Source organism: Mustela erminea, chromosome 7, assembly GCF_009829155.1.
Source record: "Mustela erminea isolate mMusErm1 chromosome 7, mMusErm1.Pri, whole genome shotgun sequence".
In the NCBI taxonomy this organism is placed as follows: Eukaryota; Metazoa; Chordata; class Mammalia; order Carnivora; family Mustelidae; genus Mustela; species Mustela erminea.
The window spans coordinates 35,808,293-35,823,406 of record NC_045620.1 but is presented as its reverse complement, the minus strand read 5'-3'; the positions used below and the strand labels follow the sequence as shown (position 1 = coordinate 35,823,406).

At 40.4% G+C, this 15,114-nt stretch overlaps 1 protein-coding gene across 1 annotated transcript in view; it reads right to left on the bottom strand.

Moving 5' to 3' along the window:
- SLX4IP (SLX4 interacting protein) overlaps window positions 1-15,114 on the bottom strand; it is a 193,066-nt gene that overhangs the window by 64,470 nt on the left and 113,482 nt on the right. Inside the window, 2 exon segments of the mRNA XM_032351417.1 lie at window positions 7,872-7,992; window positions 12,201-12,290. Of these exon segments, the coding sequence (XP_032207308.1) occupies window positions 7,872-7,992; window positions 12,201-12,290 (211 nt within the window).

Below are 15,114 nucleotides of genomic sequence, written 5' to 3'. Positions count from 1 at the left end.
AGAATATACTTTGGGTCCATTTGGCCAGTAAGGAAAGACAGCCTGATACATGTACGTGTGTGTGTGTGTGTGTGTGTGTGTGTGTGTGTGTATTCATTTATTCAGTGGCAAGAACTCAGACTGGTAGACAAGGACATATGAGGAAAAGTTAAGTAGAGTACATGTGAAAGTATCTGTATCTTGTGTGAATATTCTCCAGCAAGATCCATTAAGCAATTCTTGTAATGAGCTGAACAAAATGACCTGCCCTATGGATACTGGCCAGCCTCCTACCCCAGATGCCAGATGACCTGCTCACAGGGCTCATGAGACATGTGGCCCTGGTGGCAAGGATGAATATGCTAGGGTTCAACACCATGGATGTAACCTCACCAACACTGAGCCCTGCCAAATGCCAAATCTGCCAATAGCAGCAATTAATATGAGTCTCCTTATCAACTCTCACACTGCAAGGAGATGGGCCAGTAGTCATCAGTGGTGGGTAGATTATTATATTAGACCTCATTCATCATAGAAGAGATAGTATCTCCACTAGAACAGACCTTTATTCGGGATTTGAATGTATTTCTATGCCTGCCATGTTTCTGCCAGCCACATCACTCAAGAACTTACTGAAGGCCTCATCCTCCATCACCACCATAGTGCTTCTGACCAAGAAACTCACTTTACAAAGAAGCCAATAGACTCATAAAATGCAATGGTCCTACCAAGCAATCAAGCAAGGGTCAAATGCAGCTGGTCTTACAGAGCGGTAGAAGGGTCTACTGGGAATTCTGTTGTGATACAAATGACAAGGCAGGATTCCGTGGGGCTGGGGTAAAGTTTGACAAGACATACTACATGCTGTGACCAGCAGAACAATATGTGTTCCCTTGGCAAGAATTCCTGGAACCAGGGAGTTGAAGTGGGAAGTGACCACCTCAGCAAAAATTTGCTTTCCATCCTCATGACTGTGCTTCAGGAGTATTCAAAGGAAGACTGGAACGGAGGGGATAACAAGGGTCCAGGCTGCAAGTTAAAAGTGCCACATAACTACTTCAGGCTTCTTATGCCATCAGACAAAAAGACCAAAAGAGGAGTGGAAATGCTGGCCCATGATGACACCACAGAGGCAAGTGGATGAAACACTGAGAGGATAACGGGCTTTACTGAGTGGCACATTTCCAGTGCTAAACCTTCATGAGAACTGTGGGTGACCTCAGAAAGGCAGGACCACTGCCAGCTCCAATCCCTCTGGAATGAAGGTTTGGATCGCCTTGCCAGGTAAAGAATCCTGATCAGCTGAGTTACTAGCTAAGGGCCAAGGGAATATGAAATACATGTTAGGTGAGAGAAGAAAGAAATATCAACTCTTCATTTCAAAAGCTAGTATGGCATCCTCCTCCTACACCGTCTTCCTTGCTGCATGATGTATATATTTGTGTATTAACTAAGTTACTGACTTGATTAATATAACTTACTTAGTTAAAATAACTTACTATTTTATTCAAGCTATGTTGGCAAGAGTGAACTTCACAATTTAGTCAGTAAGTTAACAAATGTGGGCTATGAATGAATGTCACTCAGAAAGCCTAGGCTGGGAGCTAGAGCATGAGACTTTGGATTCTTGCTCAAAGGAGATGCTGGGCTTATTTCCTCTGTCGCTGGGAGAGCTGTATCACTAGGCAGAAACCTGCTGTTGTCTGGAAGTTTGTAGAAAAGGCAGCCAAGAGGAAAACTTGGGAGGCTCATTCAAGAGTTGATTAAGAAGGCTCCGACCAAGGAAGGGACAATGGGAAAGAGAAAAAATTATGAAGAAAATGGCAAACTACCCAAAATGAAGATGAACAAAAGCTATAAATACACAGTTCGTAAAAAGTGAAAGATAAAAATCAAAGAGCAGAGTATCTCCTTTTCTGGTTTTTGGCCTGTCAGACTGGGAAAAATTAAAAACACTGGTAATACCTAGCACTGGCAAGGTTAAAGGGGAAAATATTAAATGAGACAGAATTGACAGAATTTGACAGTTAAGTCCTTTTTTTAAAGATTTATTTATTTATTTGAGAGAGCGAGACAGAGAGTAAGAGCACAGAGGTTGGGCAAAGGAGCAGAGGCAGAGGGAGAGAGAATCTGAAGCAAATTCCATGCCAAGTGTGTGGAGTTCAATGCAGGGCTCAGTCTCAGGGCCCCGAGATCATCCAAGAGTTGGACCCTTAACTGAACACACCACCCAGGAGCCCCATGACAGGTAAGTCTTTTAAAAAACTTTCTCACAACACTAATTTTTACTGAATCTATTGAAATAACATCCCAAGCGATTTTAAAAAAAAGATAAACTATCAGCAAATGTCTGCGCTTTACTGTTCACGGAGTTTACAAATACTCTTTGAATTCCTCTACATGGTGAGACACATTATTTGCTACATGGTTCTGGAAATGGAAAAAGGTAAGAAATTCATGTGAATGAGAGAAGATACCCACTTCACACAAAAGCATAAACCACTCACATTCATCCAAACCACCAACACAGTAAGGATAACTCTATTTTCAGGGAACATGAGACACAGAACTGGATACTGAGGAGGAAATAGGCAGGGCTTTATGGTTAGTGGCTTTGAAATTGCTTTTGAAAAAAGGCATTTAAGTAAGATTATGGGAACAGCTGAGAACAGGCAGTCAGATAAATGTAGAGAGATGTCTCTGGCTCTGAGGCAAGACTAAGAACATGTATTCAGTTTCCAGTTTTAGTGATGCTGTTAATAAACGATGTAAGGTGACAGTATGTTACTGCATGTGTCTACTTCATTCCTACCGGTACACACAGCCTAGAGCAAGATGAACCTCTCTGTGGAAAGCAACCTTGTGGGAGAGATAGATGAACGATGGTCTTCCTGCCTTCTGGAAATTAACAGTTTAGTATGAGGTTAAGCGCTTACAACCAGAAGCATGTTCTAGGGCTATGTTCTAGGGTTAAGCACTAATGTGATTTGGAGAAGGAGAGAGGCTCTGTAAGTAGCAAAGCACCAGTCTTTGCCGCTGAAAGGGTAGGATAAAGGTAGGTAAACGGATTATAGCAAAATTATAACACAATGTGACAAATGTATTCAAAGTGTTAAGTGCCAGAAGATGAGAAACTGACTTTGGAGAAGTAATATTTGAGGTGGATCTTAAAAGTTAAATATAAGTTTCCCAGACAAAGGCGAAACCTATAAATGTTAAGGCAGCGGTATCAAGAAAGCAGGCTTGTGGGAGGCAGGAAAGTGAGTGGTGGGAGGAGACATGGCAGGCTGGGAAAGTTATGGTATGCTTTAACCCTACTAGGAAGAGGAGAGATAGAACTATGCGTGTAATTTATCACCTGTACAAACACTTATTAAATACCTACTGCAAAGCAGGAAATGTCCTCCTAGTTGGAGACACAATGGAAATAAAAGAGGCTGAACCTGTCTTCAGATGGCTTACACAGCTCGTGGAGAGACCAACGTTAACCGAATGATGTTCGGGATGCTTGTGGGCCAGTAACAGGGAGATGGTTCCCCAGGATAAGTTTCCCTGAGGAGTGATTTTGAGCAGAGAGCAGAAGGAGCACAGGGAAAGGATCGAGACCTGGGCTCCAGTCTGGGCAGAGACCCCCAAGATGAGCAGAAGAAAAGAGCTTTGGAAGAAAGGCATTAAGCTGCCCCCACTGGGAGCAAGAAAGAAGGAAAGAGTGGGACAAGATGAGGCTGGAGAGGCAGGATCCTGGCTTGCACCTGGGAGCCTTGGCAAAGAGGTTCACAAGATCAGATCTGTGATATTAAGGGATGACACGAACTGAAGTATAAACAGCAGGAGAGGCAATGGCCAGAGTGGACACAAGGAAGCCAGCCAGGAGGCTGCTGTGGGTGCCCCGGCAGGCAGGGGAGGCGGGAGCAGAAACTGGTTGGCGGCAGCAAAGGAGGGGACTGGCTAAGGTCTGAACATCAAAAGACATGGTCAATTAAAGGTTAACTGTTACCAGAAGTAGAAAGGAAAGGGAAGTGACTGCTTTCATACCAAGATGACTTTCAAGGAAGAACACTTAGCACAGCTGAGTGAACACAACGGTGCTTCAGGATCCTCCTGCCTCCCTCTGGCAATCGACTGCACTACTGATCTCATTACAGTGAAGCCTAGCATTCATCCCGAAAGTGGCTGCTCACTGAAAGATCCACCAGGCAAATGCAAGCTTCTCTTAGTTTGTGGTTGTGCAGTTAAATAAACCAAGTCGAAGGCAAATGACAAACACAGAAAGGTCACGTACAACACATAAAACATACAAGGCATTTTTATCCTTAAGGAGCTCTTACAAACTAATAAAGATATGAACATTAAAACTAAAAATATTATAAAGGAGTTGCTGTGTGCGAACATGTGTATCATCAAGATACTCACTGTGCCATTGTTTACAAGAGAGAACGAGTTAAACGCAACCTAACTGTCTTACCAATAAATTAAAGATATTTAATGGAATACTACACAGTCATTAAAAGTGGCGATGGGAACCCTGAGGGGCCAGAAGAATTTTAAAAAACATTAAGGAAGTTGGAAGACTCATATTTTCTAATTTCAAAACTTACTGCAAAGCTATGGTAACCCACAACTGGCATAAAGACAGACATGTAGAACGATGGAATAGAATAGAGAGCCCAGAAATAAATCCTCACATTTATGATCAAAGACTTTCAGTAAGGGAGCCAAAACCATTCAATGGGGGAAAGAATAGACCTTCCAACAAATGGTGCTGGGACAACTAAATATCTGTATGAAAAAGGATGAAGTTGAGCCCTTTCCTTAAAATTAATTCAAGATGGATCGAAGACCTAAATAAAAGGAGGTAAATCTAGAAAACTCTAAGAAAACATCGGAAAAGCTTTGTGACACTGGATTCAGTAAAGATTTCTTGAAAAAAGTGTCAAGCACAGACAGCAAAATAAGAGATAAATTGACCACACCAAAATCTAAAACATTTCCACATCAAAAGACACTAGAGTGAAAAGGCAACAGATGATGGGAGAAAATATTTGCAGATCATATACCTGATAGGGAATTAATATCCAGAATATATAAAAGAAATCCTACAACGAAAAAACAAAAGCAAACAACCCCAAAAATGGGCAAGGACATAAAAAGACATTTCTCCAAAGAAGATACACAAATGGCCAATGAGCACATTAAAAAGATGGTCAAAATCATTACAAATGAGGGAAAGACAAATTGAGGCCACAATAAGATACCACTTTATATCTGTTATCAAAACAATAAAAACTAAGTATTGGCAAGATTGTGGAAACACCAAGTTCCATTCTTGGTGAGAATGTAAAATGGTGTAGTCACCAGAAAACAGGATGGCAGTTCCTCAAAAAACAAAACAAAAAACAAAAAACAAAACAGAACAGAACAAAACCAAAAACCTAAATTAAAAAAAAAAAATAAACAAACTGGTAACCGTATGATCCAGCAATTCTACTTCTAAGCATATACCCAAAGAAGTGAAAAGCAGAGATTCAAAGAGATATTTGAACATAAATATTCATAGCAACATTATTTACCATAGCCAAATGGTAGAAACAACCCAACTATTCTATGATAGATGAACAAATAAACAAAAATGTGTGTGTGTGTGTGTGTGTGTGTGAGAGAGAGAGAGAGAGAGAGAGAGAATATTATTTGGCTTTAAAAAGAAAGAAAATTCTGATAAATGCTGTAACAGGGATGATCTTTGAGAACATTAAGCTAAGTGAAATAAGCCAGACACAAAAGGATAAACTGATTCCATTATATGAGGTACCTCAAATAGTATATTAGAAAGCAGAACAGAGGTTATCAGGGGCTTGGGAAGAGAGAAATGGGCAAGTATTGTTCATTGGGTAAAGACTTCCAGTATGGGACGGCGAAAAGCTCTGGAGACAGAAAGTGACAATGACTGCACAACAATGTGCATATACTTAATGCCACTAAATTGAACACTTGAAAATGGTTACTCTGGTTAATTTTATGTATAGTTTACCACATTAAAACAACTTTTTAAAACATGGTGATGCATATGTTGTAAAGGATTTCTATATTATGTTATGTGGGGGGAAAAAAACAGGGTATAACCAGGCGGGGCTCAGTCAGTTAAGCATGGAACTCTTGGTTTCGGCTCAGGTCATGATCTCAGAGTCCTGGGATCAAGCCTTACGCTGGGCTTTGAGCTCAGTGAAGAGTCCAATGAGGATTCTCTCTCCTCTCTCTCTACCCCTCCCCTGCTCACACGTGAGCACTCTTGCTCTCAAATAAATAACCCTTTTTTTTTTTTTTTAATTTTGTATATACAGAAAGATCACTTTTTCTACTTAAAAACAAAATTGTAAATAAATACATAAATAAATCCATCCATCCATCCATCCATGCAAATAAAAACAAACTTCTTGCCCACATGAGCCCAAGAAAGACTTTGATTTTCATCTTGGGGACAGAACAATACACAACCATCTTCTCTAGCTGTGAAAGAGGCTGGGAAATTGAGTATTTAACATTTTTCACTCAGCAGCAGAGAAAGCCAGGGAAGGGCTAGTTGAGAATCAGTATTGACCATGCTACCTCCACACCAGAAATGAAGGTCTGGGAACCTTCTCTGTTCCTTCTCCTTTTGTAGCAGTTATAAAATGAGACTAGCCCAGTCTGCTGGGGTATAAGCCCCTCTGGCTTTTCTCCAGCTTTATCCTACTACTAAGCGAAATACCAGAAAGTGTCATCTAATACAATACTGTCTGAATTGAAAATTCCATTCAAGGCTTTCAGTTCGGGTTAAATTAATCTGTCTGCCTATTTATCAGCTGTGTCCAGGTGAACAGTGTAGATTAAGTGTGCCTTCAAAGGGGTTACTTAACACAGTTCTTCTCCTAAGGGGATGCTGCATTAGCATAACCTAGTTCATGGCTGTCCAGTGCTGCTCTCTGAGGATTAACACAAGGTTGACCTTATTTGTACCACAAAGAGTATTATGAAATGCTGATTTAAAGTTAAAAAAAAAATTTAAAAAAGCCTGACAATGACAGAGAGGAAAGAACAGTGGGCTAGGAGTCAGAAGAGCTGGGTCTGGGGTCAGGTTCTGCCACGTGTCTCTCAAGTATGCTTTCCTTCAACAAGGAATCTGTGTATCTGGCACTGGGCTAAATATGGAGGAGGGGGGTATGTGGGGTAAGATGCCAAATAAACAAGATCATTTCTGTCCTCAAAAAGATGATCTTCTATTTAGGTGAGCCCCTAATCTTGTAGATCCTCAGCTTCATCACCTACAACTCAGACATCACCATTCTCAAAGTATTGTTGGGAAATAAGGCAGGACAGTTCAAGCTTAGTGCCCTTGACGTTTTGGCCAGATAATGCCTTGTTGTGGGGGCCTTTTCTGTGCATTGTAGGATATTCAGTGACATCCTTGGCTTCCAATCCCTAAATGTCAGTAGTTCCCTGCTGCCCCCAATCCCCGCTCACCCGATGACAACCCAGTGTCCCCTGGGACCCATCACCCCCAGCTGAGAATGTCCGAAATAGAGTCACATATATGAAAGCATTTAAAAAAGCATAAAGCCCCAAATCAAGTCAGCATTAATGTAAAATCTATCTGTAATCTACTTGTCAAAAAAAAAAATCCTTTAAAGTATTTACATTTTCCTTAGGAATGTTTTATTCTCTATTTTTATATATTTTGCCTACTATTAAAAGCCCTCCAGAGCTTTTTGGTTAATTTTCTTTACCCAAACAAAGCATCTTCATCAGAACATATTTTTTAAATGTATCACTGTACTAACATGACAGTCAGAGTCAAACATAATTGCCATCTCTACAAAGCAGAAATTTTATCCAAAATCAAAGTACTCAGTGCCTACCTTTTAAGGTCAAGGGACTGGATCTTGTGAATTCTGTATTTGATGGCCTGTGCTGTTTACGAACTTCCAAGTATTCCTTAACTCTTGAATCAATGGTTTCTTTTAACAGTAAACAGACTTCCTAAAGTAAGGTGAAAAATGAGACATAGTTTTTTCATGTAATGCAATGCAAAAAGAGTCAACATCGTGCATATTAAAAAGTCAACAATGAACATTTCATTTTATTTGTTTTACTTAGCTGGGAAAGCTGAAAAGAATGCTGTCTGTGCTCGAGGGTAACATCCCAGGTTGAAGTTTGTTACTGAGGTTTGGTCAAAACCATGATGCTGGCTTACTCTGTGACCTGAGAAATGCATTTCATTTCCCTCTGCCTCAGTTTCACATTTCTAAAAGTAAGATAAAAGCAGTGAAGTAACTCGCGTGGCCGGGCAAGATGGGATGGCAGCCACCCCCCCCCCCCCCCACTCCACGGTTTCAGGGGACCGTTGTCATGTGAGGATTCCAGGGACAGGGTTATTAGCTCTTCCTATCTGTTCAAGAGGAGTGGCCATAGTGATTTTTAAGCGAATATTTTCCCATTTTTCAAATTTGGTTCAAAACCTTTTTTTTTTTTTTTTTAAAGATTTTATTTATTTGAGAGAGAGCATGATTTGGGATGAGGGGTAGGGAGAGGGGCAGACCACCACCCCCCCCGCCCGCAAAAAAAAACCCAACCTAACAGACAAAACAACAACATTTTTTTAAACACCACCTAAACACCACCACTCACTAGTTTCTGGCCTCAGGTTTAGAAATCTACTGAAGAAGGAACAGTATCGAGGGATGAGCTGAAGAGAGAACTGGAAACCAGTTTTGTGATTTTCTTCCAAGCTCTTATTGATGATCCCGTACATGCCCATTTGCTTTTGTGAAAACTGCACTATATCTGCTGATTAATGCTGAAAATAATTTAACTTCTCATATTTCTCCTAAGTAGATTAATATTTATTAGGCAGCAGAAACACATGGTTTTAATTCAATGTCAACACACCACACCACCAGCAAATTTCTGGGGCCGTCTATTATGTGTCAGTGTTACTTATGAAAAGAAAAACACAACTCTCAAAGTCCACCACACAACAGGAAGAAACTGTCCACCAGAGACATGTAGCCAAGGCAGGGAAAGGGAAAAACGGCACACAAATCTAAATTTCTTAATTTAGATTAAGAAACTGGTGCGTAAGGACTGATAATTCTGATCCAAATCCCAGCCTCTGCAGAAGGCTCGGAGTTGCCGAGGTCAGCTCAAACCTGTTTCACTGGTTTCTTCAATGCCATCTCAGGTTGATCTCTTAGAAGCTTCGTAAATTAAAACAAGAAAAAAAAATCTAGGTAGGTCTGAAGGGCAATGATCGCCAAACTTGTTTTTTATTGCTAATACGTACACTCCTCAAGAATACTGAAAATCCTTGATTTAATTCACAAACGTGATCTACGTAAAATGTAAACGCTGGTCTCCTCTCTCCTGCTCTCATTTTGCAGCCCAAAGATGCAGTGCCTTGTGAAATACAGAGATATCCGTTTACAGCTGAGTGTTCTGGCATTGTTCACACAACAGAAAGGCAGCCTTGCCTCATACTGTTGTTTTAACAATTAAAGAATTTTGCTTCACATGCAGGGTTCAACGATGACTGAGCTAGAAAATATGTGAAAGACATACATGGAAACAGAGATTGTTAAAATTTGGCCATAAATGCCCTATAAGGCTAGAACTAAAAATAGTACGACAAAAATAAAACAAAGGCCCATACAACACAAACTTTCTCCCTATAGTTACGGGGCTTTCCTTCCATGAGTCAGGTTTGACGAATGGAAGGTAAACCATGAGCAGTGTGGTCAAGATACCCTAGGAACTGACCACACCACACTGAGTGAAGCATTCTCCTCAGAACCAGAGCAACGCTAGAAAAGACAAATTCCCAGCTACACAGGAGGCGCACCTAAGAAGACCGAGCCAAAATCAATGAGCAAGAGGACAGAGATATATACAGAATTTCCAGGCTAACAGGGGCTCACACTTGCTTCCTCAAGTTTACAAATGAAAGAGTACGAGTTTGCGTATTTGGGTACAAAGACTACTCGTGCTGGACTCAAAATAAACTTGGGTTTAATACATGCAATTAGTTCCTTTTCCTGAAAAGGAACTGGACATTCTTAAGACTTTCACTATATAAAGTGACTGCTAAGATGCAATCAAACTGATCGCTCATGAAATCCCAATCATGAAATGATCTAATAATAAAAAAAGATGAAAACATTGGGACACTGAATACAGGCTAGAGTCCTATCCTTTCCTCGACTAGCTTTTCTCCTTTCTCTGGCTCTCCCTCTCTCAGAGCCATTTCAATGTCAGTGAAGAAACTTTAAAGGAACGGCTTCAAGTATAAGCAGCAAACCATATGCTCTGCTTGGAGAGGCAAGCGCGGCTTGCTGGCATAACCGGCCCTCCTGCAGCCAGCACCACAGCCAAGCTCTGCAAGTCCCATCCTGCACTGAGCACCTTTGCTAAGTCATGCCTTGCTGCCCGGACATAGTTCTAGGTGGAGCAGCAACAGCTGTGTGTGGCACCCTGGAAAAATCTAGTCTCATGCTTTGGCTAGAAGGTGATTCACATATTCATGGCTTTATTTTAAAGCCTTTCGAATCAACTGACTCTTGGCAGAACTGACTACCTATCAACAAGAAAGGGCTAAGGCTGAGGTGGTAAAGCTGGGAGAGAATGGAGGAAAAGGTGGGCCCGAAAACAGTGGATTCTAGAATGCTGTTCATGTCTGTCAAATCAGAAGACTTTTGGGGTGAGGTCCCCTCAGGTGAGCCTTAGTCACTTTGGGGAAATTGAGTGTTGGTAAGCCAACACTGGTTAAGCCAAATTTGGAATTCCATGGAGCTGAGTTGTAGCAGGAGACGCTGACTTCCTAAATATTCAGTCCTGAAGGGGACAATCCATTTATTTAACCTGAACGATAAATCGCATGACACTGAATCTCGTGCCTGCCTTCTTTCAGCCGTGGCCCACGAGATACCCAGGACAATATTGCCCAGCCAAGTCTTGATTATATTAGTACCTCGTGACTGAAAATATATTACTTTTTTTTTTTTTTTTGACAGACAGAGATCACAAGCAGGCCGAGAGGCAGGCAGAAAGAGAGGAGGAAGCAGGCTCCCCACTGAGCAGAGAGCCCGATGCGGGGCTCAATCCCAGGACCCTGAGATCATGACCTGAGCCGAAGGCAGCGGCTTAACCCACTGAGCCACCCAGGCGCCCCTGAAAATATATTACATATAAAATTTTCTTTGAGGGAGTTTTTGTCTTCTAGTAGTCTTCAAAAGTTGACTAAAAACAGTTACCACAATAAAGGTGTTTTTTTGTTTTGTTTTGTTTGCTTTGTTTGATTGCCACTGTAAGTAGATTCTTCTCCACATACTATCTTTCAATAAATCTTATTTTTACTTTTAGCTCTAAAAAGCTATTGTGGTGAGGATCACAGAGGACACAAAGTGCTATAATATACTGAGAGTTATGTGAAAGCTGCTGCCTCATAATTGCGCTCCCTGTTCTCTAGTACAAGGACATGGAGAAGGAAGCAGAGCACGTGAGAAGAGCCAGATGCACTCTCCAACCTTCTGCCACAGCAGCACTGGGGTGGGATCATGGAAACTGAGAGCTAGGAGTGACTCAGAGGCCTCTGGTCCAACTCTTTCATTTACAAATAAGGAAACTGAGGCCCAGGGAGATCAAACCCATGACCACCCCAGCCATCCACTTCCCTGACTGATCACAGTGAGAAGGACTACAGTCAAACATCTCCATGCTTGCCATCAAAGATGCCTGTTAAAAAAAAATACAGTGGAAGACAAAAGTGTGGATGATGAGAATTTAAGAATTAAATAATATTTGATTTCAAGCTGTAAAAGATCAGTCTTGTGTTCACCCCACGCCTACTTCAGGGGCTCAGCCTGTCCTTTACAACCAGTTAGATTAAAATCCCTGCTTGACTAGAACCCTCACTTTACTATCGTCTTCTAACTATAATGAGCCCTTTCCCCCAAAACAAAGAGGTAGAAAATTCCTAGTTTAAATAATATAGCTTATGAAATACATAGATGTATTAGCTTCTCAGGGAAAAAGAAGCAAGTGTATGTCTGTCATTGGGAATACAACAACCATTTCTCAAGGGTTAAGTATCATTCATTATTTTTTGCCCACAAATGAAAATGAAGGTTGGAAAGAGTTAATATGTCTTCTAGCAGCAGACATTTGCATTTAAACAGTGAAAAGTTTTGTGGTACCTCTTTCTTCTGTTCAGAAAACCAGCTGGTATCTTTGTTTGAACCCTGTGGCTGTATGTGAAGATCGACCAGGACAGCAAAATTCCCACACTAGAAAGACATTAATGGCAGAGTTAGCTCACACCCAGCAAACAATGAGAGAAAATCTCACAGATTCCTATGTGGTTGCTCATGATGAAATGGCAACAAAGTTCCCTAGTGGAAAGAAACCTTCCTATGGGGCAGGGCTACGCATCATAAACCCACCAGTTTTTTCAAGTTTAATATTTAGCATAAAAATGCTAAGGAGAAATATAATTTTAGTCATGATAGTAAAGACAAAATACCTATCTCTGGGCCACGCCTTGAAAGGGGATTGTTCAAGACATCCATAGCAGCTGGAAGACTATCAGACACTGAAAGAAGTCAAATAGGTCAGTCCTGGGTAGGCTCCAGAAAAGAAGGTTCTATGGATAGTCAGGGAAAGTTTTTCTTCTACGTAGGAAGGAAAAGCTATGAGCGACTGCATTTTTAGACAGACAAAAGGAATAGCTGAGACAGCACATCTTAGAACAGAAATGAAAGTGAGGACAAATGAAAAAGAACCAATGAGAGGAAAGTAGATGCTGAATGACAGTTAGCAAAACTAAATTAGTCTCATTAAAATATGCTATAAAACTGTCCAAATCCTGCTTCCTGTCGCTGTACAATAGGGTAGTCAATAACCATGTGTGGCTACTGAACATGTGAAATGTGGCTACTATGATTGAGAAGTTGAATTTTAAACTGTATTGAACTTTAATTTACTTCAAACAGCCGTATGTGGCTAGCCGTTCTGTGGCACAGCTTTAGACCCTATAAAATATAGCCTTATAAATCCTCACACCTTATGAGTGATTTCTAAAAGTCTCTAGATAACTGTGGATGAGCTGACTCAGAAAGGAACAGGAGACTAAGACTGCAGGCTGGGGACGGTCTCTGAGGTCCAAAGGGTCAGTGATGGCCCACAGGAAAATGGCATTTCTGCACCTCTTTGGCTAAGTAGGTTTTTTTTTTTCCTTTTAAAATTCTGTGCTATAATTCAATGGTGAAAGGAAATTATTTTCGACTAATGACCCGAGAATACCAAACATAAATATGTTAAGAAAATAAAACGGGGGTGCCTAGGTGGCTCAGCGGGTTAAGCCTCTGCCTTCCGCTCAGGTCATGATCTCAGGGTCCTGGGATTGAGCCCCGCATCGGGCTCTCTGCTCAGCAGGGAGCCTACTTCCCCCTCTCTCTCTGCCTCTCTGCCTACTTCTGGTCTCTGTTTGTCAAATAGATGAATAAAATCTTTAAAAAATAAAAAAGAAAAGAAAAGAAAACTTGACATTTACATCATACCATACACAAAAATGAATTTGAGATGGATGAAAGACCATATAAAAACCAAAATTGTCTTACCAAACATAGAATATAAAAAAATTTCTTAGGATGCAGAAAGTACAAAACACAGAAGAAAAATATTAAATTGAACTCTGTCAAAATTAAAAACCCTTGTTCATTAATAAAATGAATATGCATGTCACAGGTTGAGAAAAAATATTCATAAATGCATATATCTGACATAAGGTCTGGCATCCAAAATAAAGAACTCCTACAAGTCGATATTAAAAAAACAAACAACCCAAGCTTGAATAGATACTTCACAAAATAAACAAACAGCTAGTAACATATGAAAAAGTGTTCAACATCAGTCATCAGACAAATGCAAATTAAAACCACCAAGACATACAACTCCATACCTACTAAAGTGACTAAAATTAAGAAGACTGACATACCAAATGTTGGTAGGATATGGAGCAACCCAAAAACTTTCATACTTTGCTGGTGGAAATATAAAATGGTTCGACCACATTGGTAAACAGTTGGTCAGCTTCCTACAATTAAACATACATTTAATTTACTGACTAAACCAACAATTCCACCTTAGGTATTTACCAAGAGAGAGAAAAACAGGTGAATAGAAAGACTTGTAGGCAAATGTTTGCCCAAGTTTTATTCATAATAGCTAAGACAGAAAACAACCCAAGTCTATCAACAGGAGAATAAACAACGTGTGGTACATTCATTCGATGGACTGCTCCTCACAAAACTACTGATAAACTCAATATGGACTGATCTCCACCTTATGTTGAGCAAAAGAAGCCAGACAAAAAGAATACATATTGTATGATTCTAAAATAGCAAAACTAAATCTGTGGTCAAAGCAATCAGACAGTGGGCACGTGAGTGTCTCAATTGGTTAAGTGGCTACCTTCCGCTTAGGTCAGGATCCCCGTCCTGCCGCTGACTGAGCCCCACATGGGAGTCCCTGCTTAATGCGGAGCCTGCTTCTCCCTCTCTGCTTGCCACTCTCCCTGCCTGCGTGCCCGCGCACGCGTTTTCTTCCTCTCTCTCTCTCTCTCTGTCAAATCAATTAATTAATTAATTATTTTAAAAATCAATCAGACAGTGATTATTTAGGATGGAACTGAGTGAGAAAAGGCACAGAAGAACATGGCATAGTGATGGGATGTTCTATATCTTGCTGGGTTATACACTGAAGATTAGTTCATTTCAACGTATATAAATTACACATCACTAATAAATAATTTTGTAAAAGCAGATTTATATTTACTGACAGTTATGTAGAATGTATTATGTCCCTGAAAATGTAGGGGTATTTCGGGGAACACCAAAGTGAAGTTCCCCATGTAAAAAAATCTTGCAATATGGTAAAAGAGGGTCTCCTATGATGTCAAACAGTGTAACCCACTGAACTGTAGTATACTGTGTTACGACCATTATTTTATTTTAAAGAAAGAGAATCAAAGGGAATATTTGAATAGATCAAAAAATATCAGTATGTTCCATGGTAAGGTCAAGTCTTGTTTTGTGAAACTTATGTATGAGT